The 1904-nt window shown below is 67.5% G+C and overlaps 1 protein-coding gene across 2 annotated transcripts in view; it reads right to left on the bottom strand.

Moving 5' to 3' along the window:
* Positions 1-1904, bottom strand: part of ZNF362 (zinc finger protein 362) — a 9045-nt gene that overhangs the window by 2295 nt on the left and 4846 nt on the right. The window contains exons 3-6 of one of the 2 annotated variants that reach the window (XM_017839688.1): positions 1393-1456; positions 1010-1256; positions 607-928; positions 286-510 (exon numbers count right to left, since the gene is read on the bottom strand). In XM_017839688.1, coding sequence (XP_017695177.1) covers positions 286-510; positions 607-928; positions 1010-1256; positions 1393-1456 — 858 coding nt within the window. The remainder of the gene's footprint in view (positions 1-285; positions 511-606; positions 929-1009; positions 1257-1392; positions 1457-1904) is intronic. The other variant, XM_017839689.1, reaches the window with a different exon arrangement.

Below are 1904 nucleotides of genomic sequence, written 5' to 3'. Positions count from 1 at the left end.
TGGGGATGGTGGTGACGATGAGCGTGGCAGGGATGAAGGTGCTGGGGATGATGAGTGTGGTGGGGATGGTGGTGACGATGAGCGTGGCAGGGATGAAGGTGCTGGGGATGATGAGTGTGGTGGGGATGGTGGTGATGATGAGCGTGGCAGGGATGAAGGCAGCAGCGGGGCCAACGGGCACCATAAAGCAGGGCAGCAGAGCCGCCAGTGCAGGGTGCAGGGCTGCCCCCTCTGCGGCCAAGGGGGCTCCCCGAGGGTCCCCCAGCCCTCCCGAGGGTCCCTCACCGGGTGTGCTGCTGGAGGTGGGACAGCTGGCGGAAGGACTTCTCGCAGTAGGAGCAGTGGTAGGGTTTGACGCCCAGGTGGATCCGCAGGTGCTGGGCCAGGTAGGAGGCGTTGGCGAAGGACTTGGAGCAGTGGGGGCACTTGTGGGGCTTGGCCTCCGTGTGCGACTTGGAGTGGATCTGCATCTCCGACTTGGTGAAGAACGTCAAGGGGCAGACCTTACACCTGGAGGGTGTGGGGGAGAACCCCGCAGGGACCGGGCTGGGGCGGGGGTCGCCCCGCCAGCGCCCCGGCCCCCACGGCAGGCGGGAGGGTGCCTACCTGTACGTCTTGCCCTCTTTGGCCGTCTCCCCCGAGGCCAGGATGGGGTAGGGCACCACCAGGACGGGCGGGCCCGACGGGTTTTCCGCCTTGATCTTCTTGCGGCCCCGCTCGGCCTTGGGCGCTCCCAGCAAGCCGTGGCCCTGGATTGTCTTGATGGAGTCGAGGAGGGGGGGGCTGGTGATTCCTGAGATTAGGGTGGGCGAGGAGGCGATGAGGCGGCTCTGGCTGGTGGAGGTGGGGGTCGAGGGCGTGGTGGTCCCGGTTCCCGGGCTGGACTCCGAGGTGCTGACGGCGGGCGCGCGAGATGCCAGCCCCAACCCTGGCGAGGGGGAGGAGAGGGGAGGCGGGGGCTCTGGGGGGGCCCCCTGTGCCCTCCTGGCCCGGGGGGCCCCCGTGGTACCTGTGACAGTGCTGGTAGCCGGTCGGGCGTGCAGGGCCACGTCGGGCTGGGGCACGGCCTGGGGGTGCAGCCCCGGCACCTGCTGCAGCTTGGGCAGGGACATGATGGACTGGCTGCTCTCGGCGGGCGAGGGGGGCACCAGGAGGGGCTGCTGGGAGGCCACCGAGGTGGGGGGCAGGTGTGGGGGGCGGATCTTCTCCGCCATCAACTGCTCCTTGATTTTGTTGATCAGGACCAGGTTGTCCAGCTGAAGGGGAAGAAGGCAGAGAGGTGGGTCAAGGTGCAGGAACCGGGACCCCTGGGACACCCGGCCTCCCCCTGGGCTTCCCCCCCGTGTCCATCCATCCTTCCCCCTCCCCAAAATCCCACTGTGGGGGTCCTACCTGGCTGGGCATGGTGGGGGGGGGCGGCCAGAAGTAGGGGTTGTTGAAGCGAGGCTCCGCCATCCTGGGGAGAGAGGGGGTGGTTATGGGGCATCGCCGGTCCCCGCACGGACCCCCTTCCCTCCCACCTCCCTCGGGGGGCTCCGACCCCCCCAAACCAACCACCACCCCCCAGGAAGCAAGACCCAGGCTCTGAGCAAGGGCAGGGAGCGGGCAGGGCTGAGGAACCCCCCACAGGCATCTTCCCAGATGGAAATTCCTGCAGGATCAGGGAGACACCCGCCTGTCTCCGAGACCCCGAAACACCAGCGGATGCAATTTGGGAAAGGGGGAAGGCTGACATTTGAGGGAAAAAGCTTGGGATATCTCCCAAGCTCTGGAGGTATCCTCCCCATCCAGGAGGGGTTAGAGGTGGACAGGACACTGCTGTGGGAGATGGCAAATCCCAGCTGAATTCCCCTCCAAACCCCCCCCCAAAGGCGAGCGAAGCCCCCGAGAGCGGCGGGGCGGGG

The sequence above is a fragment of the Lepidothrix coronata genome, unplaced genomic scaffold (genome assembly GCF_001604755.1).
Source record: "Lepidothrix coronata isolate B3197 unplaced genomic scaffold, Lepidothrix_coronata-1.0 Scaffold457, whole genome shotgun sequence".
NCBI classification, from domain to species: domain Eukaryota; kingdom Metazoa; phylum Chordata; class Aves; order Passeriformes; family Pipridae; genus Lepidothrix; species Lepidothrix coronata.
This window is presented reverse-complemented; position numbering and strand designations above follow the sequence as displayed.